General features: G+C 42.4%; 4 protein-coding genes across 8 annotated transcripts in view; 2 read left to right on the top strand and 2 right to left on the bottom strand.

Annotated features, from left to right (window-relative positions):
- Window positions 1-251: 251 nt before the first annotated feature.
- mmachc (metabolism of cobalamin associated C) lies at window positions 252-3,340 on the bottom strand. The gene is made up of 5 exons (XM_060067322.1): window positions 3,198-3,340; window positions 2,892-3,089; window positions 2,578-2,733; window positions 2,295-2,471; window positions 252-1,188 (listed from the first exon to the last, which is right to left on the bottom strand). The coding sequence occupies exons 1-5, from the start codon at window positions 3,285-3,287 to the stop codon at window positions 997-999; spliced, it is 813 nt and encodes a 270-aa protein (XP_059923305.1). The 5' UTR covers window positions 3,288-3,340; the 3' UTR covers window positions 252-996.
- A 115-nt stretch (window positions 3,341-3,455) lies between these two features.
- On the top strand, window positions 3,456-11,846 carry LOC132469362 (putative golgin subfamily A member 8I). The gene is made up of 12 exons (XM_060067319.1): window positions 3,456-3,564; window positions 4,183-4,260; window positions 4,806-4,848; window positions 5,021-5,190; window positions 5,383-5,464; window positions 5,982-6,165; window positions 7,453-7,526; window positions 7,650-7,726; window positions 7,824-7,924; window positions 8,056-8,144; window positions 9,565-9,717; window positions 10,313-11,846. Exons 2-12 carry the CDS (start codon window positions 4,195-4,197, stop codon window positions 10,477-10,479), a joined length of 1,206 nt encoding a protein of 401 aa, XP_059923302.1. The 5' UTR covers window positions 3,456-3,564; window positions 4,183-4,194; the 3' UTR covers window positions 10,480-11,846.
- Window positions 11,847-11,970: 124 nt separating this feature from the next.
- Window positions 11,971-21,871, bottom strand: LOC132469363 (mucin-2-like). 2 transcript variants are annotated; one of them, XM_060067320.1, is made up of 5 exons: window positions 21,550-21,867; window positions 18,788-19,045; window positions 16,234-16,779; window positions 14,796-14,935; window positions 11,971-14,618 (listed from the first exon to the last, which is right to left on the bottom strand). In XM_060067320.1, exons 1-5 carry the CDS (start codon window positions 21,677-21,679, stop codon window positions 14,574-14,576), a joined length of 1,119 nt encoding a protein of 372 aa, XP_059923303.1. In that variant the 5' UTR covers window positions 21,680-21,867; the 3' UTR covers window positions 11,971-14,573. The 2 variants fall into 2 exon arrangements, with proteins under 2 accessions (XP_059923303.1, XP_059923304.1); XM_060067321.1 differs by lacking the exon at window positions 18,788-19,045 and having other exon boundaries at window positions 21,550-21,871.
- A 549-nt stretch (window positions 21,872-22,420) lies between these two features.
- The window catches only part of LOC132469361 (importin-13-like), a 31,786-nt gene continuing 31,507 nt past the window's right edge, over window positions 22,421-22,699 (top strand). For 3 of the 4 annotated variants that reach the window (XR_009528422.1, XM_060067318.1, XM_060067316.1), the window contains exon 1: window positions 22,421-22,576. The gene's annotated coding sequence lies outside the window, so the exon portion shown is untranslated. Of the gene's footprint in view, window positions 22,586-22,699 lie in introns of all 4 variants that reach the window. The other variant, XM_060067317.1, reaches the window with a different exon arrangement.

Raw genomic sequence — 22,699 nt, 5'->3', positions numbered from 1 at the left:
TGTTGGTGGGGGGGAGTAAGGGGGGAGAGACAGAGTATCTGTGGGAGCATAATTAACTCTGTGGTTGGCCTCTCTGCAGGCATGCGGCACACTGCTCCGAACTGCTGATTCAGTAACCAGCGGAGAAATAAATGAACATTGTGGCGAGAGAGAGAAGCGGAAGCGAGCTACCCATGGAAATATGCAGCAAAGAGAGAAGAGATTGAGATTTAAACATAGAGCGATAGGAAGGAAGGAAACAGGCAGCACAGTTAAAAAGTGATGAGTTTTTAATTACATGGGGGGAGATGGGGGGGCTAATTGGCAAGCAGGAATGATGCCTTTCAATTAATGCCTTAAGAGACTCAATAACATTGAGAACATTGACGTTCTAAAATATATATATTTTTGTCTGACACTCATATCTTACAAGGAATTCCGTGTAGTACGCCAGGTGGATTATCAAAAGGAAAACAGTGACATCTAGAGTATTAACAGTAAATGTGTAATCTTGAGTTCCTCTGGTGAGCCGTCCTATGAGGTAGGATTTACTTCATTCATCCCAGATGGTAAATTAGTGCTGACGTAATCAACCAGTCATTAACACTCTGACCTTTATTCCTCTTGCTTTGGATAGTAATGAAATGTACCATTAAAAAAATTATGTTTTTTGCATCATTCATACCATATTTTTCGTTGTTTCAGATGCTGACAGTTGACGGTAAATACTGTCTAAAACAACATTATCAGGCACTTACCCTTTTGAAAGTGAAAAAAAAAAGGGTTTTAACATCAAGTCACAAAACATAATCAGTCTCTTGGGGTCCAACTAGAGTGCTGGGGGCCATGTCCCGGCTATACGACTGATATTTTACAAAGCAATCTAATTTTGTACAGATGTATAGTATATAATCCCAATCAGAAGCAGTATGAGAAGGCACTGCATTATGCAGCAGTATGGACGTGTAGTGCAATTAGGAGAAGAGACCCGGCGTGGACGGTCCGACCGTGGTTCATTCAACCGTGCCCACTGTGGGGGATAGGGGACCCCGAGGCCGGGGGTTCCAGCTGGCTTCCGCCCTCCTCCTTCTGAAGGAAGCCCCATTCCTGGAGCAAAGCAGGGCGCTGGGCCGGGCGGGTGGAGAAGTAGTCCCTCTGCCTCTGGGAGTATCTCTGGACTGGAGGGATGATATCTCTATATTTCCAGTCCTGGGAACACCAAGCAGCAGGCAGAGTGTTAGTCTCTGACCCCTCTTTTGTGACTGAGGGTGCACTCACACAAGGCCATCTGGCCGTGGCCGTGGCCGTTTTCGCACCTAACCGTGCTCAAATCTGCCAGTGTGAGTGTGGCCAGTCTGGCCAGGCCAGGCCAATTTGGCCACTTGGGAGAGGTGTGCTGCTACGGTACGAGCCGCTACGGTACAGATGCTAAGCCGACACGCGCCCATGCACGGCTACGCAACCTGAGCTGGATGACGTATAGTCCATGCGACGACCACGGACATAATAAAGGCGACGAGTCTTCTTTCCCAGTAAACGGTAAACATACATCCAAATAAGCAACAGACTCAGCAAAGTGCGAACTGTGTTCTCTGTGTTGTTGTCCATTGTTGTTAAAACTCTGACTGGCGGCAGACTTTATTATGGTCCATGCAGCGGACGCTTGGTGATGACGTGTTACTTACGACGTGATGACGTATGTACAAGAGCCTACCGTGGCCAGGCCACAGTTGCGTCGGCCAACGGCCACGGCCAGATAGCCTAGTGTGAGTGCAGGCCAGAGAACAATGGGGCCATTTCAGCACGGTTAGGTGTGAAAACGGCCAACGGCCACGGCCAGATGGCCTAGTGTGAGTGCACCCTAACATCATGTTGCAGAGAATGTTAATGCTACCTTTAAGCACCGGACGGCATGCATTTACGGAGTACATACCACAAATGTTAAATATTGTAAGTAGCTAGAGGTCTTCACCCATTCTGTATCTGCAAACGGCTTGCTTAGGTTTGGATGGATTTATGGGGCTATATTGAAATGTATTTTGTTATTTTTTGATTTACATGTCATTTTTTATATACGTGTTACATAAAACACATTTTTATATATATATCTATATAAGATATAGTATGTATGTGTATATATCTATATATGAATAAGATATATATATATATATATATATATATATTACACACATACATACAATATCGTTTGAACGGCTGCCATTATGATTTAGACGTTGCTTCCACTCTGTCAAAAGCTTTCTTAACGACCCCTTAACTTTCCACTTGTGGACCCGACAAGGCAGCAAGTGCTTTACCTGCCAGCGGAGGTTGAAGTCCTCCAGAAGCTGAATCCTGGCCTCTCTGGAAGGAACACAGTCAGGAGGGCTGCGCTGCAGGACCTCACACCCCACCTGCACACCCTCAAACACCAACAGGGCTCTGATGGCGAACCAGCCCCCAAACCGGGGATGAATACACACCCCAAACTTTTTCTGTAGGCATAGAGAAGATGCATAAAAACAAGATGCTCAATGAACCATTAGGATTGGAAATGTTTTTAGCTTGCAGAGAAAAATCCCTTTGCTATGTTCATATTACCTTGTCACCCCATGGGTGGTCTGTGACATCTGCTTCTTGGTAATAATAGGCCGCTCCAGCCACATGGGCAGCTGTCTGAGCCAGGAACTTTGGCTTCCTGCTTGCGGGAAGCATCTCATAGTCGTAACTCACCTCCACCTTCTTTCCCGGGAAAGACTGTTGGAGAGGTTGGTTTGTAAAGGAAAAACACACACAACCAAGCACAATGCAAGCGATATTTAATGAACACACTGACCACTCCTTCCCTACCAATCCAAACTCTTATCCCCTGTTACTCCTTACTTACTATACTACCAATAGCATTCAATCATTACCTGTGAGATAGCAGAGTTGATGGTGTGTTTGACACATTGGTCTATCGGGTCCGACACACCCTGACAGCATCCCTTCTCCATAAAAGGCAGGAATGCTCTTTCAAACATGTCAGGTGTGCTGAGTACCACCACAGCCAAGGTGTCCTCATGATGGGGCTGGCGCAGAGAGGCGGGCAGTACGTCGTTGTACCAGCCGATCTGTCGTTCAGAAAAACCAGACGAATAAGCACTCAAGTCGTTAACTAACGTTTTCATTAAGACTCATATTTTGCATTAAGACATCAATAATTATGCGGGCAACCATACCTTTAGTGGGTGACTTTCAAACCCCAGATTTGAAATAGAGTCATCTAATAAACGTGTAACCGTTTCAAAGTTGACAGTGGGCGACGCCATTGCTTCTGAATGCCAACGCGAACCAAAGCCTCATCGTTAGTGATTATGGAGTAATATGATGTTTGTTTCCTGTGGTTTGAATAACACGAATGCCTCTTGCTTTCTCATTATGCACGCTGTTATGAAATATGCTACGTCGGAGACTAGTGTGGGACTGGTGGGACTCCTTTCCAACGTGCATTACGCAAGAGTCGAGAACCGCACGTCATCTACGTGTTACGTAATGACGTCGATGTTGTGGGGCTCCTGGATTTAAAAGTCGATTGCACGTTATTCTGTAAGTAGCAAAGCTGTATTCGGTTATAGCAATACATGTCGAAGTATTACCTAAGCAATAGACCATATTCAAGAACCTATGGATGTTTTGTGCCGCCAGTTTCGGCATTGTATACTTATTGACGCAAATCTTTATTTAGCACAAACCCCCATTTAGCTAACGTTAAGGTTTTGTTTGCTAACGTAAGATAAATATAATTTTTGAAGTAAACTGTTTAACCATGTACTGGTTTATTCATATTTATTGTGCAAACAACGCAAAATAAGATCAGATGGACTAGGATCACTGAAGTTTCCACCTTTGTTGAATGGATAGGGCTGAGTTGTCACCACCAGATTAGCAAGCACTACCATTGTAATTCTTTCCCGTGAAGCGTCAAGTAACGTTACACAGTACACCAGACTGTTACTTGTCCCCGACAGCTGTAAACGCGGCTCTGGTTACTGTGCCACCACATCATCCGTGGCTCTGTAGCTCAAGGTTCATGATGTCATGTAGTTGTTGCCCCCAGTACAATGGATTATGGACCCTATGGTCACATATGGGGTTATGGGGAAATCTAGTAAACAATGCGAGAAAACAAATACTTTTTTGACAATTACATGTGTTTATTTTTAGTTCTACTGCTAGATGAACTGGGATAATCAGCTGAGCTCTATCCTGTCAGCTGCAGATGACAGCGTGGCCAAGATGCGGGTGGGTTGGACCCATGAAGTGATCAAGAGGAAAAACAAAACACATTATTTTCCTTCTTTGATTTAAATGACTAGTTTAGAGATTGATTAACCTCTCCATCCAAACATAATGTGCCACTTTCCAATCTTAACTGTAGATGGCGGTGTAGCTCCACCAAGTTACATGCCATTGCTTTAAGGCTAACCCTGGACGATTTAATTGATCAGTTTATGCCTGTAGAACAATAATGGTTTAGTCCTGTTTCATCACCTGCTGGTAAAAGGTAAAAAAAAAAAAAGGCTGATGTAAAATCCGAATATGTCATTGCACTTACTGTTAATAGTGCAGATAAACATAATTGCTATGTTTATTGTGGTCTTATATGGAAAATGGCAACATTGATTCAAAAATGGAAAATAGATTATATTAGACTCGAGGGTCATTCCTTTTGTAAGGAGGAGAGGCACCGCAACATTATACATTATAAGGACCAAGTTCTTAAATTGACAAAATTTCAAATAGATACAAAGGATATTCTGTGAATATCACTTCTTTTTTTTTCACAGGAAAGACTGACTTCACCAGGGAAATTCTCCAAAGGAAGTCCAGGTGGTTACATGCAGTTTCTTACATGACTGAAATAGTAAAGGATGACCTATATATCGGTAGTTTCTGGCACAAATAAACTCAATTAGCATTTGTGGGTGGTGTAACAACTGGATAAAATATTATTTAGCCCAGCATCCTCCATACGCTTCCCCTATTTCCTCTCCTCTGTCAGATCTGTTTCCGGTGAGGGAAGGGCGTTCTGACCCAGGTTTGGACCCCCTTACTCTTCCTCTCCTTCCCACCAGAGCATCCATGCTCCAACAGCCCTCCTCATCTCTCCCCCCGGAGGTTCAATGGGCAGACCTCACTGCCATCCAGACTCAACTGCAGATGCAGAGCCAGGTGTGTGTGTCTGTATGTGTGTACTGCCTTGTGCAACAACCACACAGAAGGACTCCTGCTTGTATCATTGATTTTACATTCTAGAGCACGCACTACGTGGTGAATATTTAGTCAGTGTGTTTGAAGAGCTTATGTTTTCTATTGTTAATGCAACAGATGCGTTGTTACATTTCTTTTGAACCTCTCTTCAAGGCACTTGAGTCTCTCACCAAGAAGGTTCAAAGCGTCGAGAGGGAGAGAGATTCTCAGCAACGCCGTATTCGCCTACTGGAAGGTAGTTTCACAAATCAGAATAGATTCATATCTGAATGCTGATTGCAGCTCAAATCTGAATGAACACAGCATTTTACTCACGTACGATTCACTTTTATTTCAACCTATCATTTTGCAAGAGGTGGGGATATTTTAACATGTAATAAGCGCACACAAACTTGACTAGCAGTAGTATATGGTCAAAGTGTCTGTAAAGGTTTCAGGTTTTTGCCTTTAGACTTTCTACTGTGGAAATGCACAATTATTAAAACTGAAAAGTTTTCTTGAGAAGTCTTTAACAAAACTACAAGCAATGCGATATATTTTCCGGCCCATGCCTACGGCTGGATCCGTGATTAACTGGAAATTGAAACCACCATGTGGCCTCTTATCGTAAGTCTTCACTCAGTCCAAATGGCTGGCTAGCTGGCTCACTTTGCAGCCTCACACACAAACACCACTCAAAAAATGAATTATTTAGATTAATTATATTATGAATAATACAAATTTTGCTCACAACGTGATGCCATGTCACCCAGAGGAGATCTGCAGCCTGCGGGAAGAGTCGAAGGAGATGGAGAGAGCGAGGGCTGACATGAGGAGGGATCAGAGCCCAGGGACTGAGCGGATGATGGAGCAGTGGAGGAGAGAGATCGGACGCGAGCTGAGCACTCTCCGGGGCCACATCACCAGGGCTACGTCGCTAAGCAACCTGGAGGAGAGGTAAACATGGGGGCAGGGTTTTAGGAATCAAACGATTTCTTCTAATTCTCCTCCTCTTATGATTGAGCTGTAGCTGTACATTCACACCAAAAGCTTTAAAAGATGCAAAATCGCCGAATAGCTCAAAACGCAACGCTGTTCAAAATATTTACAGCTCGTATCGCTCTTGCGATTTTGCTTTTCCATTTAAAGGAGCCGTGCTTTTTGCCTGCACCCTCGTAGTTGAGGCAAGTGCTGCTGCTGATGCAGAGCCACAAAAACACAAGATAGTCATAAGTTTGGTCAATAGAAAAAGAATAATAAGCATAAATACATGAAACACTGAATAACTAATAAATGGAGTAATTGCTTAAATGCTATATTATGGCTTAGTTGATCGCTATCGTGTGTGTGTGTGTGTGTGTGTGTGTGTGTGTGTGTGTGTGTGTGTGTGTGTGTGTGTGTGTGTGTGTGTGTGTGTGTGTGTGTGTGTGTGTGTGTGTGTGTGTGTGTGTGTGTGTGTGTAGTATTGTTTATTATGGAAAAGATCTGCACAACGGGAGCATTTGTGCCAGGCAGACACACGGCAAACTGACAAATTAGAAACAGTTTTTTGTGCGGTATCTCCCTGCTTCTGAAATGCGCGCACATCTCCCCCCACCGCTCGTCCGCTGGTTTCCATCAGCATTCCACTGTGCGACCATCCCTTTTGCGTAATGCGGATTGCGTATGCCCTCCAACAATTGTTGAAATTATATGCTGGATGCTTTATTCTTTCTATGTGTTTTTTATTTAATGATCGGGCTATAATAAGACCACGTTGGCTATGCAATTGCAGAGAAATACGATGCCCTGCAATAGCCGCAATTATTCTCTCACGCACCATGATGAAGGAACAAATGTGTGGTAGGAACTAGGAACTAAAGTTCTCTCATATGTTTACTGGGACCCACGCCGGCGAGAGACATCTACATTCCAATTGGCTGGCGGTCATTTACAGCCAAAACGCTACTAGCTCATTTGCATAGAGTTTAGCTGTTTTCCACTCTCATTTACAGCTTTGCAGCTTTAAAGCTATCTCTAAAAGAAAGTGAATGGGCGTTTATCGCTCAAACCGCTTTGCAGATTTTGGTGTGAACGCACATGTATTTATTCACCTTCTTTCAATGAGGTTTGCTTCTTTTCAAAGTGGCTCATTATCTCCTTAGAATTGGGTTTTGTCCCACGAAAAAAGACTTGGATAAAACCCAAGAAAAAGTTTGAGGTTAATTTTTTCTTTCTTTGTTCCTCTACTCTCTCTTTTCACAGTTTCAGTTCAAAGCTCCAGGGCGAGGAGCTGCAGCACCTGCGAAGGGAGGTAGATCAACTGAAGGCTCGCCTTAGTGAGTCACACACAAGACCACTCATGTTCGATACCGCTCTGCCGGCTGGGAAGTGGCGCTGAGCCTGCTCTTTTTCAGCGCTTCTCTTTTCTTTCTTTATGTCTTTCTTCTTCTGCCCCACAGGGGGACAGGAGGAGGACATGTTTGTCCAGCAGTCGGAGGTCCGAGAGGCCAGGCGACAATACGAACGCAACTGCAAGGTGAAAACGCTTTTGAAGTTTTTGTTGTTGTTGTTGTTGGTTTGTTGTTGATTATTTATCCATCTTTTTTTTGTTGTTCAACCCTCATCCTGCCCAGACGCTGGAGCAGCTCACAGACACTAACAGAACGCATGGTTTGGACCTGGCCAAGACCGAGACGCAGCACACACGCACGCAGCAAGAGGTCCGCCAGATCAGGTATATGCGGTGTAAGCTCATCTACGAGTGTGTGTGTGTGTGTGTGTGTTGGTTGTCATATATCATACACTGATTTGATTCAGTCTCTTGCTGGGAACAAACTAAACGTACTGTTCATGTCTTCTCAACAGAGTCAGCGTATCAGACCTGAGAGATGAGGTCAGCCGTCTTATGCTCAGAGAAGAGCGACCCACACCTGCAAGGCCACAACACACATCAGGTGATTCGCACGCATACCTTGAAAACACACACGCTCTGTCCTACATTACAACGGGTCATTAGGTCATATGACCAAGGCCTCCTGATCCTTCTATGGTCTAGATTGAAGCTCAGGCCTTTGTGGGAAACCCTTCTTCAACACTTCAACAAGTTAAAAATGAAAAGGAGTAGGTTTATGTATATGGTGAAAATTCTGATTCGGGTGGAGTGAGGTTTGACGAGCAGGCAGTGTCTCGGTCAGAAGACAGTGGTAGGGGTGATGAATAAGAGCAGGGCGGAGGCATCGTTTGATGCAGCACAATTTGGTTTATTTCTTATTCTTTTTGTTTACTTGATGCTTTGTCTTACATCAATCTCACTATGACTACTTACCTTTTGAATCCTCCTGACTGGCGTGTGTGTGTGTGTGTGTGTGTGTGTGTGTGTGTGTGTGTGTGTGTGTGTGTGTGTGTGTGTGTGTGTGTGTGTGTGTGTGTGTGTGTGTGTGTGTGTGTGTGTGTGTGTGTGTGTGTGTGAGGAATGGGCTTGATTAATCAACGATCGACTAATTGATCATTAAGAATTTCGTCGATGTCTTAAATTTTTCATCGATAACACTAATGCACAAGACGGGAATTAGGAAAAAAAAATTTGTACAGCTTTCCTTGACAGTGGTCCAGTTCGGTGTGCATAAAAGTACAGACGGACCAATTGCGAACAAATGCAACTGCTGATACCATCTCTCTTGAAAAGTAGCCGCACCCACCCCAAACCAATAGGAATAAGTGTATACATGTCGATTATAGCGGAATACACCACCTCTTCTATTCCGCATGGAATTCTATTCTTATCAGAGAATTGTATTCCGATTTACATGGACACTTCTGATCCGATTAGATTTATAATCCGAATAGATCTATCTATTCCTATCATGCAATCCGAATGTACTGTATATATGGCATTTACAAAAGTGGTAAGCGTATGTCCGTATGTCTCTCGCGCATTCTCGTGTATTCCGATTGAGGCGTATATATGATCATATTCTATTCCGATTGAGCTGTCCTTCCACTTCTAATTGGACCAGAAGTGTCCATGTAAACGCGGGAGAATTGACAATCAATTTTCATTGCATTTTGAATATAGCATAAAAATAGTTCATTTTAATCTAAAGATATTAATGATTAATCGAAAATGTACCTTTAATTCTCCCGACGATCGACCAAGACAATTTAATCGAATACCAATCCCTAGTGTGTTTAAATTTGTGGTTGTGCTGTTTTGACTTCTATGCACTCTTACTCATATTTTGTTTCTTTCACTGTGTGCCAACCGTTCTCTCATCTTTCCACTTTACAGCCCTTTAGTCAGCTAGTAATTATTAAATTTGCTCTACAAATAAACCTGGGCTGGCTTTACAACTCTGTGTTTTGTACGGACCCCAGCTTCTTCGGCACCAGGTTCTCAGCTCCACAGCAGCCATGGTCCGGAGCCCAGAGGTGAGCAGCCAGACTCTGACTCTGAGGACTTCAGCCCCACGCCTAGCCTGGCGGAGGTCAGCTCAGACGACCTGTCATGGCTGGACGACCACGAACCAGGTGAGAAGCGAAGTGAACTGAACAAAGTGTCTTTTGTTCAGTTAACATCAAACCTGTTTTCGTTGTGGTTACACACATGCATCAGTAGATTCCCGGTCTACCTCCCCCTCATTCCCTCCCCCACACATCTGTTAAGAGCCGCTTTCCCTGATCCATGCCATCAATTCTGACTCATTGTGGAGACTTTATCGGTGCCTGGTTGGTCGGGACCACTCATTGCTATGCAGCGGAGAGATCATGTGGGCAGAGCAGAGGAAAGGGTGGGGGGGATTACAGGAATAACAAATTGGCCCATTTAAACCTCTCATTAAGGCGGTCAAAGTATTTTCCTTATCAGGCAATCTCTACAGTCATTCTCTTTTCCATTGATTTTTGTGCACAAACACAGTGATACACTCCCAGTCTTTACTCCAACTGAAACATTTCAATGCGTTTTTTAGTTCTGTTTGTTTTTTAGTCGTTTGCGCCAAAGAAAACCTCAAAGATAATCATTATTGTGTCAGCCAATTCTCATCAGAGCGAAGAACTGCCGAGGCACATAGGTAAAAGTGACCACTCGACCCTATTGACATTTCCTGTCCTCCCTTCTGCGTAGCTCCTCGTCAGAAGAGAGTACCGTGCGTACGTCTCAGCACGCGGTCCAGACGAAGTGACATAGCCGGCCCAAGCAGCGACCTGGGGGACGACGACAATGATGACGATCTAGATGATGATGACGTCCACCTAGGGCTGGGATCGGACCTTAGCCTTGATGACCTCTGACATTTTTCAAATGTCAGACTGAAAGATATGTTAGCTTTGTTTAATTTGTTCCTACCAGAGGTCAGCTATACTCATTACTTTGGTAAATGATTATGGTTAGCTTGTAAAAAAAAAGTATGTATTCTAATGATGAGACATTTCGTTAATTCCCATTTGTATGTCGTCAAGAATCTGTTGTCCTGAATGTAGGACATGTTGAATGTTGAATTCTAAAACTTACGTTACGTGATCTTGTGTTTCTGTAAATAATCCATCAAAAGGTGTTATTGAATAATATTTGACCCAGCTAGCTTGCTAGTCACAATAGCAGGGCCCTCCATCATTGGGCTGAGTCAGGTCTGGGTTGTCTGAAGTGGATCCTGTCTGAGGAACACAATCAGCAGTGCTTTGCTGATATGCATCAGGAGATGAATGTGCTTTAACCAGCTGCACATGTAGAGGATGACTGTACTCTGGGAACAAATAGCCCAAGGCAGCCGCCATTTTGCAGATGCAGTCAATTGTTCTCCCTCAACAACTATTTAGTTTAATTCTGTCATCGTCATATTTGATTTGATTTTAATTGAGTGACCTGATGTCACACCAAATACACATGTATTATGATACGTTCATCAAGTGTGTGTGTGTGTGTTCACTGTGTATATATATTTATGTATATGTGTGTGTATATGTATGTGTGTGTATATATATATATATATATATATATCCTGTATGGAATACGATGTTTCAAGTTAGTGTTGAATGAATCCCATGAGAAATAGATATTTTTTACTTTTTTGCTTTTACTTTTTATGGAAACACCAAGTTCAAGCTGGCCAGAATGATATTTTCCCTCACAACAACATTAATTTATATTATATTATCATATTGCTGACTCATCAGTAAAGTAACCCTGCAGCTGATGGTTGGAATGATACACATCCTTCCTAGGTTAAGTCCCACCCTAGTATTCTGTTTTGATCCAATCTCCCCGTTTGGGCGTCATCCAAAGATGAATCAGCCCGCTTGTGTTTATTTTGAGAGAGCAATATATCTGATTCATTAGCAAAGAACATTCAGTAAAATCGAGGCAGGACAGACATCATTTACGGCAATCCTTCAAATAAGCAACATTGTAAAAGAAACACAGTATTTTGATATAATAACGTGAGCTAGTATTCCCTGCGTAGGATTAATACAGTACCATCTAATGAGTGGCTGTTGTAAAGAAAGGAGGCATTTGTGTGTTATTGTGGACTGATACTGATGATGGCCTAATGACCGGATGAGTTGGGCTGTTCTCTTGCAATTCAATTGCATCTATCAACCATTGAACTGTAATAGAATGACAAATAAAGGAGCTTTTCGTGTCTGCTTAAACAAATTAAGTTTGTGTTCAAGATGGTTCTGTTGCCTTTTACGTGCCCTATTTAAATCTTTCATTAAAGGTTTATTCATAGGAAGTCCCTCAAACATCAAAATAGACCAAGAGAGAAATAATTAATGCAGAGCATGGCTTAAAAAATAACTTTAATCAAACATCAAGAGATCAGGCCATCATCTACAGCAGAATTGAAATCCTGATAATGCAATGAATGATGTTAACACATAATGCTTTAATGTAAAAAATAAGCTGGCGTGTTTAATTTATGACTACACATTGCTAGTCATGGAACATGTATTATCAAGCAACTACACAACAGATAATGGCAAGTTAATTTTAGGCAGTGCATTATGAGAAATAATTGGCAAGTTTTCCGATTCAATAAATGCACGTTTGTTCTTATTCACACTCAGTGTTCAACTTAACACGTAAATTTTTTTTATTTCTTCAAGGTTCTAGAACTATAATCAATGGAAGATGCCTTTCATCTTCCAGTCAACTCTTCATAAAGTTGAAAGTGTTAGCGACATTACTTTTGTTTTCTATCGATTTGCCTGGCTTGATGCACCCGTCATCTGTAGCCAACCAACAACTTTCTTTCTTACGTATCTAAAAGGGAGGCAGATTATAACTTTGATTTGCCCCGGTATGAATGATGGACAAACACAGGAATCTGCTCAGGCCCATTGGCAAATTCAGGCATGTACAAGCTGCACCAAAGTCCTATGTGTCTGCTTGTGTTGGGATGAAAGCATTGCACTTTGAATGACTGGTAGAGCTGAGAGAATAGAGCGTGTGAATATGAATACAATACAGACATACACAGTATACAATAAGAGTCGTCCCTACCCTGTACAAGGCACTATCTTGGACTATTGATCTCAGGAAAGAATAAAAAATAAACACTAAAGCAAAAGAAAGTACAGCAGTATTTTGCATTCAGTAAAAACACTTAAATACCCTCTACCATATCGACCCGTGCACATTTAAAAATATGTGTAAACACATAGACAAACGATGCGATAGTATGGACAGACACACACGCGCGGGCATGCGCAAATATATACACACGCACACTCACACACACACACACACACACACACACACACACACACACACACACACACACACACACACACACACACACACACACACACACACACACACACACACCTCACATCTCAATCACATAAACTATTTACTTTTTTCCCTTTTCTGCAATCCTTTAAACATAAAGTGCAACCTTGTAAAAGAGTAAATACCAACGAGATCACCTTGTTGATATCCTGCTTCCTATCAGAGATTAGAGTCCTCCTCTAGCAAGTACTGATGCTTCTATCACCCTATATTTTTTTACATCAGTGTTTTCGATAATTGGATGTCAACACCATAACACCTGACTATTAATAGACACTACCAGAGCAATGTATTAGATTGGCTAAATGTGAAGTTTTAATTAAAATTGTCGCGCCAATGATCGCAAAATAAATTTTATAGCAAAGTGTAGCCGTTATAAATTACGAAGCTAAGAATGAGAAACATATGAAAAACAAATGTATCATCGTTAATGCACCATAAAACATAAATGAAGGCAGTTGTTAATCTAATGTTTGGATGACCAATGTAATAATAACACTTTAGATGGTGTTTTATATAATAGCATAGACAGACCTTTGCTTACGATTTGTCTTGTTTTAAAGATGATCCATGCTGTATTTTAAATGTGGTTAAAGGTCTACAGTATAGAGATGATGTTACCTGACCATGCTAATGATCGGAAATGTATGCTAACAGTGTACAAAGCCTTTCACGGTTTTAGTTTATTTTTTTAGAATAGGAAATTCCCCAAAGTAATCTAGTGTGTAGGTACTCTTTAAACGTACAATCCTTAACTGACGCATGACTACAGTTGGATTCAATAGCATGACCCAACCATGGTGTTTGGTTTTGGTAATTGGATACTACTGACATGCCATTTTTAGCGTATTAAGATCCTAATACATCCCTTGGGTATTTTGACACAAAAAGCTGATCTTCCTCCTTACCCAAAACAGAACAACTTACTCCCATGCATCAGTTAAATAATTGTTTAATACCCCACTCAGGCCTAGTAGCCCAACGATCAGACCTTTAAAATGGCAAGCAGCAGGGAAGTGGGGCGACCAAGGCTGATCATAGATGGATCCCTAACAGATTACCACTACCTTCCTCCAAAACAAACTCATCAAACACATTGGTGACAAGAACAGCTATTGTGAACCCAGCCAGCTGGTGCTACTGCTTTTTCCTTCTCGGTAAGGACACGAGAATGAAGTGTGTAATTCCGCCTCATCATATCCTTATCCTAAGGTCTCTTAACATAAACCCTCAAAAACAATAAAAAAATTATATCAGGTGTTCAGGTGTTGTTGCCTAAGTTGTGGTTGTGTGGTAAGGTCTCACAATATATAATATATATTTATCCATAGTTTACATTTACATTTTGTTAGAAGGATCCTCCCAACATGGGCAACATCCTTATTTCTCAATTGCCGTTTCAGCCGCCATCTCTGAGGATCTAGAGATGCACATTCAACTGAACTTACAGAACAGGCGTAACAGACCTAACCCGGTATCCCTTCTTTGTGGTGCAGAGAAAGGAAAGGGCACTCTTATCGAGAGACTACTGTGAGGTTGTGTTGGACTTTCAGGCCGTCTGGTGGCTGCTGCCTGCCCCTCCACCCTCTCTCCATCAGTAGCTGTACATGGACAGAGGCGTGTCCTCCATCATGTCATCCTATAGAAGAGAGTAAAGACACGAGACCCACGTCATTGTAGTCCCTCACCACCGTCATCAAATTGATTGTCCTAGATTCATGCTCCTCGCCCAGTAGCACATAATCCTGATGCTGACACCGCACAATGCATATACCTAGGGTAATGTAGCTTTGTCATAGTAGATAGTTCTGCTCACCATCGGCAAGTCTTGGAGCCTGTGAAACTGGGGCCGGTTGTCTCTCCTGCGCAGTTTGAGGAAGAGCAGAAGGGTGATGACGACTGCGGTGGCGATGAAGGCCGACACCAGACCCGCCACTAGGGGGTCTACGGCCTTCTCTGCAGGAGTCAAAGGAGAGTCCATCCAGTCAGTCAGATGAATGTAGCGTTTCAAACACACTCACTCACTCACTCACTCACTCACTCACTCACTCACACACTCACACACTCACACACTCACACACACACACACACACACACACACACACACACACACACACACACACACACAGTTTAACCTAAAATCCTATAAACTCCTAAAAAATAATGTGGATTCTACCCCCAAAACCAGAGCACAGCCACAGCGCGCTGATATTCTTCACATGGAATTACAAGCGCTGTAAAAGTCATACAATTGTGTTTATTCTGGAAGTGCAAGTGAAGCGTGCACAGTGTGGCCAGGCACTTAGGGTTAGTTCAACAGGAACTGTGCATGACAAAGGATGACGGAGCAGAGAAAGGCAAGGAAGTAGCCGGAGACGTGGTGGATTGGTTTAATAGTTAGTGTGCTGGTACTTGGCCGGACCGTTGTTCTGATGTGATGTTTAAGTGTCTTTTCTGTATTCATCGATTCTGTCTTGCATTCGGATCTTTGCATGGTTTGCAGACATGCATAATGCTTGTTGAATAAGAATCTATTTCTGTGTATGCCCAACGGTTGCTATGAGTGGACTGGCTTTGTGTACTTTAAATACATTTTTATCCGCCAAGCAACCACCACATTACAGTGAAAACTCCCTGTTACTGATTTATGGTTAGAGACAGAGGGCCAATCCGTTTCCCCTTAAAAAAAAGAACAAAAAAGCAAAGAAGTCAGGGAAAATCTTTTCATGCCTGGTTTTACTAGGAAGGTCCACTGTAAATGTTTTATTGTTATTTGCATAGGCAGAGGAAAAAAGAGAGGCAGAGAAAGACAGAGGGACACTAAGAGAACGTCGACAAAGGGGTGAGGTGAACAGAGAGCATCCATGTCTCTGATCACATGACAGTCCAGACCTCAGACAGAGCACTGATTGTCCGGCGGCCGATTGTGACGGCACTTTTACGATTAGATAAGCGTTGGGTGGGAAGCACGCCTTTGTGTATGCATTGTGTGATGTTTCTTGTGTTTATTTATGTGTAAGTGACTTACACTGTCTGTTCATTCTTTTTTGTGTAAGTGTGTATGTGTGTGTGTGTGTGTGTGTGTGTGTGTGTGTGTGTGTGTGTGTGTGTGTGTGTGTAGAGGCAGGGACTGGCTTGTCCTGAAAAACAAACAACAGCATCTTCTTTGTTCCTTAAACCATTTCTCCTCTGTGCTAGTGTAGATAACATGGCGGTCCCCGGACTGAACACAAAACAAATATGCATCCACTTACCGGTGACTTCCACGCTGAGCGGAGAGGGGGTGTTGGCATGTGCTTCGGTCTGGGTGGAGGAGTTGCTCGACGTGGTGGTGGATGTCGCCAGCGTGCCTGCCCTGTAGGTTTCAGCAGTGATCTTGGGGCGTGCAGAGGAGGGCTCTCTGTGCTGCTGGGTACTGGGGACATCTTTTGGCGCTTCGGAGGCAGGGATCGAGCTGCCACTGGTGCTGCTGGTAAGGGCAGCTGGTCCGCTGGGGTGGGAGGGTGTGGGCGCGGGTGTAGCTGTGGTGTTTGGGGCTGGGTTGGGCTGGTGGGATATGGTGGTCGGTGTGCTGGGAGTTTGGGTGGAGGAGAGTGCCTGCTCTGTATTTGGGGGGTCGGAGGTAGGAGCGGTGTAGGCGGTGGCGGCGGTGGCGTTGGTGGTGGCGGCGGCGGCAGCGGTGGTGGAGGTGGTGTTGGTGGTTGAGTTGGAGAGGGTGGTGTTGGAGGAGGATAGGTGGTGTGAGGTTATTTCAGCCAGGGCCTTTGGCAATAGCTTTTCTGGAACTTGGATTTTAGTGTCTGGAGAAGGGGGACAGAGCAAGAATAGAGAGCGTGAGGTAAGGAGGTAAAGGAGAGAATGGGAGAGAGCAACATAAAAGAGAAGTATGGGGACAGATGTATAAGTGTTATAGTAATAATACATTTGCATTGAGAATACATTTTCAAATAACAGGAACAGCAAAGGTAATGTAACAGCAACCTAACCCATGTACCCAAGACAAAAGAACATATGCATAAGCTGTGAATATCAAATAGAAAGATTAAACCTTTCCAAGCAACAGAAGACATTATAGAATGTAGCATTTACTTGCTGCCTTTCTCACCCTTGTTCGAATTGGACTAGATCTGATCTCCATTTTTCATACATTGTATATGCCTTTGTGTTTATCCTACAAGGTGTGTGTGTGTGTGTGTGTGTGTGTGTGTGTGTGTGTGTGTGTGTGTGTGTGTGTGTGTGTGTGTGTGTGTGTGTGTGTGTAATTGTAGGAGAGAGAGATATGAAGAGGGGAGGGTAGGGTGGGACTCAGATGATAGGAGGAGGAGGAGGAGGGTGAGAGTGAAGGAGACTGTCAACACTTGGGAACCTTTCCTTGCTCTGCGAGTTTGTGACTGTTTTCTTTACAGGCTGAGATAACATTTGTTAAATATAGCTTTACAGCCCCCTGGGCAGACATGCTGGGCTTCCTATGAAATATTTCCCTGTCCACTGCCCCTGGGAAGAGACCAGAACAATAGGACTGTGACGCAATGTTGTGTTTTCAACAGCTGCACTTCACTTCACGTCTTAAAACAGGGTAATTAATCAATATAATAGGGATGTAGTTATAAGACACTGGGATTTTGGTAATTGTGAAATAATTTCCTATCTGAGTAAGTGAGGTGATTCACTTTGTGAATGCAGGCCCAAAACTAGACTTGTTCCGTCAGTAGGAAATCAGTGGGAGAGACTGACCCCGAGCCCTTGCTTTGACCATAAGTAAACTGTCTCACCTACTCTTTGTGGCTGGACTTTTTGGTTGGTGTTGGGTTTGGAGCCGTTGCTTGCTTGTTAACTGGTCAATTTCTTGCCAGCTAACCACAGAATAATACAATCAATCTGAGCTAAATCTGCTTTATATACAAGGGCACAGCTCTTATAAGAGCCTGGTTCAACTATAATTTATATCAGCACAGGCTGTCTTACGAGATGGAGATTGCAACAGAATTTGAGGTTTTTATTCAAATTACAAACTGTTCATCATATTGGCTATTAGAGGCATTTTATGCATGGAACAGCCTACATGTAGTCCCTTAGAGCTTCTTGTGCAACTGATATATTAGTGACATATGGTTGGTTATCCAACTCAATAGTTGCCAACTGGTTATCATACTTTGAGATTGGGTTCTGCATTAATGCTAAAATAAATTGAATGCAGTCGAATTGTTGAGTTTGTGTTGACATAATATTTTGCAATGGCTTTAAGCCAATCAGAATCAAGGACAAGGAACCAAGTAGTGAATTAAGATGCAAGTAGAAGGAAGCATCAAATCCGTCATTAACTGCAGTCTTTGCTTATCGTTGGTTGTCATAGTCTAACAAGGGTCTGTGAGTACGATGGAAACGTTGACTGAAAGCAGGAAGTTGAACCAAGTCTTCGTAGAAAACGACGATTTGCGTTACCGTATCCATCATCAATGTTTCCTAAACAAAAATGATCTCCCTGCTTGGTACATCTTCTTTGCAATTACGACTACTTTACTATTACTATTCAGGCATATCTTAAAGGATAGGTAGCAGAGGCATCTTGTCTGAGATTTCTTAGCACATTCAGTATCAAACCAGAAGGTCTCAACTGGGAGAACCTGCTCGCAGTGGGCTCTCCTGCCCCAAACCAGCACCATGCATTGAAGTTAATCTGTCAAAGCTACGATACCCCGATGTTTTATCATCAATAGACATCCACAAATTTACAATAGACATCCACCACTGTATCCATCATAATGCTACCAACAATGGAATCGAATTTCAAATGAACATCATAGTTACCATTGCCTGTGTTATTTTCCTTAGCTTTGGGTTGGATCAGTGTGCTTGGGTCCAAATCGGAGGTTTCATTCAAGGTTGTGGAGTTTAGGTAATCCAGCACAGCGGTGTCCACTGTGGTATTCTCAGCTTCTGCAATTGGCTCAGATCCTCCATTATACGAGCTAGAGGATGATGAGGATGATGATGATGGAGGTTCATCAGCGTGTAAGGAGGAAACCTTCATATTGTTCAAATGATCCACTAAGGAATGTTCCTTCCCTGGTGGAAATGAAAACAATGATGTAAGAATCCATCATAATCTGCAGTTGTTAGAATTTAAATTAGTTTTAAAAACAGCAGTGGAAGACTTCATGCCCCTTTTTTCAATTTCTTTCATTAAATACTCAAGTAGCCCTTGAAAAACACATAACTGACCTGAAATTAAATATTGTAGATTGCATGAAAAAAACAGCAGCAGACAGCTGTAAAACGACTTCACATTAGGCCTACATTTCTTAAGATCAAATGAATATTATGAACCCTTGAACCCTGCAGTCCTACTATGTTATAGCATAACTTATATTGGTAGATGGCGCAGAGCCTTGGCCGGAAACCAGAAGCGGCTTTCCTGTTTCGTTACAGAGATTACATCTATTTTGCAATAAGCTTTCAATCCTGTATCTAGCAACATGATAGGTTGAAACAAACACAAAGTCGAAGAAAAGGAAACAACCCATATAGGCGTTGACCCATATTTGAGCTAGTCTGCCATCAGACTTTTGAGGTCTGATTTCTTGAGCTACATGGATATAGCTTGCTCCCTCTCTCTAACATATGTCCACATTATTTTTCAACTGCTACTGCATTTGCATCCACATTATCTGCTCCTTTGACCGCTCTTTGATGAAGACCAGAGCACTGATGTAATGTAATGTAATGTCATTACCAGCCAGTAACACAGTTCTGTGGTGCCTCTCATTATCTCTGTAATCACTCAAGCCCATCTTTTAATCGCTCTCTTTCTCAACATCCTTCTCTTTCTCTCTCTTCACCAAACACACACACACACATTCTCTAATACACTCTCAAATACACAGTCAACCACACGCAAACACTAGTATTCTAGTCTGGACCTCGAGAAAATAGAACACAGAATAGGAAAACAGTTAAAGATAGAAAGATGAATGTACAATATTGGCCTTGTTCCATATATGTACATAGCTTATTATACCCTGTGTGTGTGTTTGTGTGTGTGTGTGTGTGTGTGTGTGTGTGTGTGTGTGTGTGTGTGTGTGTGTGTGTGTGTGTGTGTGTGTGTGTGTGTGTGTGTGTGTGTTTGTGTATCAGCAATTATGTGTCAAAGAGGGAGAAATTGTGAGTAAGAGAGAGTGTATATGTTTGTGTGGGGGGGAAATGGGAAATTTATAAAAGGTGACACTGTTTCCCGTCTGCATACTTCTATAAACATTAAGCAAACTCATGAATCATGTCAGACATGGGAATATAACTGCAGTTCACTCCTTGACCCTGGCAGGCAAAGAGCCAGCAACCAAGCGCTTCTGTAAGCAGCTGTGTACTTATTCAACACAGTAGGGGCATGCCAGCAACCACTCTTTCTGTCTAAACAATACAAACACTCTTATATAGACAATTAAATAGCCGAATAGCTGAGGGGAATCCCTTCAAAGTCGACTCAGAGATAAAAGCGAGCATCAACCCATTTTTCTGATGTGCCACCGACTGTAAATGCAAAAGGTCATCATGGTTGAAGTAATGCAGTGCTGTGCTGGCCTTGACCTTTTCATGTCTGTTTATTTGAGGTTTACTTTCTATTCTCTTTGTCTGCCCTCACATATCCTTTCATGTGCTTAGCCTATTATGGTCTATCTTAGTTCTTTTCCGACCCTGCGTTCCTTTTAGCAAAACTATTTATTTATATGATCTAGACTACCCGTTTAGAAAAATCAGAAAAATTAGATTCTACGTAGAATAAGTTATTATATAACGTCATTAACCACTGGACCATAAAATGCCACAGAAAGCTTAATGAAAGGTCATCAATGAAACGACATTGTCCAGCGAAGTGACAGCCGGGATAATGGGGATATGTCAGCTAGAATCAAGACCCACTCTTTTCCCACTTATTTGCTCATAGCTTCTTTAAAAATGCGAATAAAGATAGGCTACAAGAGGAGAAATTTTGAATTGGGGTAAATGTTGCAAATATAAGAAGAAAAGGGTTTAGATAGAAGAGATAGATAGATAGATAACAACTTTATAAATCCCCCGGAGGAGACATTTCTTTGTTAGGCCACAACATACATACATACAACTAGGGGGTAAAGCTAAGTAATTATTCGATTTCGACTTTTGTGTTGTTTTAGAGGCAATGAGAGTACTGACTCGGTCATTAGATGTATTTTTTTCCATTAGCCTATATATACTTTTTTTTTCTGAAATAGGATGAGGTATCGCAAAGGATCCCAAATGGATCAAAACAATGACGTGCTGGGCTCTTATAAAGGGAAGTGTTAGAACGTGATTGGATTCTAGATAAGGTTAATACATTGCACAATATTTACGGCACTTAACACTCACGTTCAGCAATAGCATCAGAATAACATAATACTATTTGCGCACATTAACAAACAACGCACAGAAAAAAAAATAGCAGGATTTTAGGCAGGTAAGATATACTGTGTGTAATGACACTTTTAAAAGCAGCTTAGTTCAAATGACCGGACAGTATTTATCCATTCCAAAACAGCTTTAGAATAAATTACCTGCAGAGTCCACGTGGACGAGCAAAAGTGCCCAAATCGCGACATTTAGCAGAAACTCCATCTTTGACGTTTGATTAGAGAGTGAAGAAACCCAGCAATTACTGGCTCGCGGTGCTTTTCTTTTGCTCATCTCCGTGGGTATATTGATCGGCGACTCTATAATCCCTATACTGTACACTGCTACTGCAAACACCAGATATCAATCCCTGGCGGAATGAACGGCACCGCTCTGTGTTCCTCTTAAATACAGTGCCACGTGTTCCTGAACGTCGGCGCTGTCGGCGGACGACGAAGCTGACTCATCCGTGTTGGAAATAGTCAGTAGTATGCATCATGACGCGCACAGTGGGACGTCGTAGACTAAACACGAAGGGAAATTATGAGATATACTTTGTCTGATTAACGAAAGATGTGTATTCTACTTTTATCACGAGAGTTTTTTAAACGGTTAAAATACAAATACTGCTATAATTCTTCATTGTCTCTGTGATGCTTGATTCGGATTTCGGTATGTTAACTAAACATCATGTCAGACATCAAGGGTTAATCATGAGATGTTGAGTTGCTGCTCTGTAATGTTTACATTAAGCCACATGGAGACGCTGTTGACCAAAATAAAAGAAAACGCACCCCGGAATATTTGTGCATAGGCCTATTAACTCGATTTCTGAGGGCATGAATTAGCTGAAATATAAATTGGTTCATGAGACTAGCAGCATTCACGCTTGAATCACATAATATTATAGGTTATTACAGGGAAGATGTAGCGCTTAGTGGCATACATAGACAAGACAAGAACATTTGAAATCATCTTTCCTTAGATTTTGTACTTTGTACTACAGGTCGATTACATTGGGTAAAAAAAGGATGGTGTTGACTCACTGACTCTCCAAGAGATGCAGCCCCATGTAATTGGAGGAATGACACGAGCCATCTGATTGGCCAGAACGGACCAGGTCTCTGACGGCGCAGAGGCTGAACATCGACCAAAGCTGGCAGCATCGTCCCGTATCGTCGCAGAAGAGAGGTGACAAATGTTAGCTTTCTAGCGGTTACAAATCCGTCATTTTTTTTCATTTTGTGACTATAGTTTAAGTATATTTATAATAATTACACCGCTGTCTGGTCGGCTGTAGTTCCCGCTTGGTCA

The sequence above is a fragment of the Gadus macrocephalus genome, chromosome 12, assembly GCF_031168955.1.
Source record: "Gadus macrocephalus chromosome 12, ASM3116895v1".
In the NCBI taxonomy this organism is placed as follows: domain Eukaryota; kingdom Metazoa; phylum Chordata; class Actinopteri; order Gadiformes; family Gadidae; genus Gadus; species Gadus macrocephalus.
This window is presented reverse-complemented; position numbering and strand designations above follow the sequence as displayed.